Below are 1,957 nucleotides of genomic sequence, written 5' to 3'. Positions count from 1 at the left end.
CCACATTGAGAGAATGAAATTGGAGCAGAGATTTGAAGGAGGTGAGGTCGTGAGTTATGTGGTTGTCTAAGGGAACAACATTTCATTAGAGGGAACAGCAAGTAGAGGTTCTGACATAGGCATGTTCTTAGAGTATTGAAGAAGCAGCTGGGTGAACTGTGTGGATTTGAATGAGTGAGAAGAGTGGTAGGAAATGAGATCAAAGAGGTAATGGGATTGGGGGCAAATTGCACGGGGATTTGTAGACTGCTTTAGGACTTGAGCTTTTCCTGAGTGAAAGTGGATGCCACTGCAGTTTCAAGCATAAGAGGAACATGATTTGACTTACATTTTAAAAGCATTGCTCTGACTACTATAGATAACTTTCAAAGGAGTTGATGATTATTTCTGCGATTTTAGGTATATTACAGCTAATACTGACACAGAAGAACAGAGTTTTCCAGTCCCTAAGGCATTTAACACACATGTAGAGGAATTAAATTTAGATGTCCTTCTTCAGAAGGTAGATCATTTGCGTATGAGTGAGTCTGGCAAGTCGGAGAGTTTTGAACTACTTTGTGACCACAAAGAAAAGGTAAGAGACATGACAATAGCACTTTGTATAGTTTAAATTTTTTATTTAACCCACCATCTCATTCAGTTATGACTATGATAATTGTGTCATGGTTCACACAAGCTAAATGATTGATGTAAAATTTCTCTATATAATGACTAAAATTTTTAAAAATTTATTTTTCATTTAAAATGACTAAAACTTTTAAAAAGTAAATGTAAAAGTTTATTAGACTCTAAGGTCATAAAAATGAGAACCAGAGCTATAATTATGCAGATTTACTTTTATTAATTTGTATATTTAATAAATACTTTGAGACAGATAAGGGCATTTCAAGCTATTTCTACCAATGGTCATTTGTTAATTTTGCAGTGTTTAATGTTAGGCCTGAATAAGAAAAGAAAAGCCTGTCCAGTGCTCTCACCACCACCACTAAAACATTAAAAGAGTTTGCAGTGTCCTGAGGAGAAATAAATCTTTATTTGTCTGAGGATTTAGCAATTCTAAACACATTATCTAAACTTGATAGATCTTCAGGATTATATTTAGGTAATTTAAGTAAAAACAGTTACTGCTCTTTTGAGTATATGCATTTCAACTTACAGATATTAACTGGGATGCTCATTATATTGATGATAGATAATTTTGAAAGGAAAAGAAGAAACAGATGCCACAGCCCAGGAAGAATTTCTAGATTTTGGTACCTATCAAATATCTCCTCTGCATAGATGGAGCTAGTGTCTGTATAATATTAATTGGTTTTAAGATCCAAATGTAACACTACATTAGGTCATATTTATTAGCCGTGAGTATTTGGATTCCAAAATGTTTCACACTGAAATATGCATATACATAGATTCAAGAATCTGTAAATACCAGTTTACCTGCCTAAGTTTTTAAAAATTTGCAGTAGAAAACAAGAGTAGACTAGGGGAGGGATAGCAGGGGACTGGGGAGATTGGGGAGGGATAACATTAAGAGAAATACCTAATGTAGGTGACGGGGGTGGAGGCAGCAAACTACTGTGGCATGTGTATACCTATGCAACAATCCTGCAGAATCTCCACATGTACCCCAGAACTTAAAGTAAAAAAAAGAAAACAAGAATAGAATAGACGAGTTACCAAGTTAATTTAACCAGCAACTCTATCTTTTCTTTTCAGTTTAGAGATGAAATAGAATTTATGTGGCGATTTGCTCGTGCTTATGGAGACATGTATGAACTATCTACAGACACACAAGAAAAGAAACATTATGCTAACATTGGTAAGCATTTTATAAAGATAATTCTCAAGTAGCCATTAAGACCTATACTAGGCCGGGCGCGGTGGCTCAAGCCTGTAATCCCAGCACTTTGGGAGGCCGAGGCGGGTGGATCACGAGGTCAAGAGATCGAGACCATCC

General features: G+C 35.8%; 1 protein-coding gene across 1 annotated transcript; it reads left to right on the top strand.

Annotated features, from left to right (window-relative positions):
* Nucleotides 1-358: 358 nt before the first annotated feature.
* LOC108299151 (regulator of microtubule dynamics protein 2-like) lies at nt 359-1,851 on the top strand (the record flags this gene model as incomplete). The annotated part of the gene is made up of 2 exons (XM_017521514.2): nt 359-574; nt 1,717-1,851. Coding segments are annotated over 2 exons (351 nt in total), but the record flags the coding sequence as incomplete, so codon positions are not given.
* Between the last annotated feature and the right edge of the window lie 106 nt (nt 1,852-1,957).

The sequence above is a fragment of the Cebus imitator genome, unplaced genomic scaffold (assembly GCF_001604975.1).
Source record: "Cebus imitator isolate Cc_AM_T3 unplaced genomic scaffold, Cebus_imitator-1.0 Scaffold2404, whole genome shotgun sequence".
Classification (NCBI taxonomy): domain Eukaryota; kingdom Metazoa; phylum Chordata; class Mammalia; order Primates; family Cebidae; genus Cebus; species Cebus imitator.
Note: the sequence above shows the minus strand (reverse complement) of the source record. Positions and strands in the feature narration are given on the sequence as shown.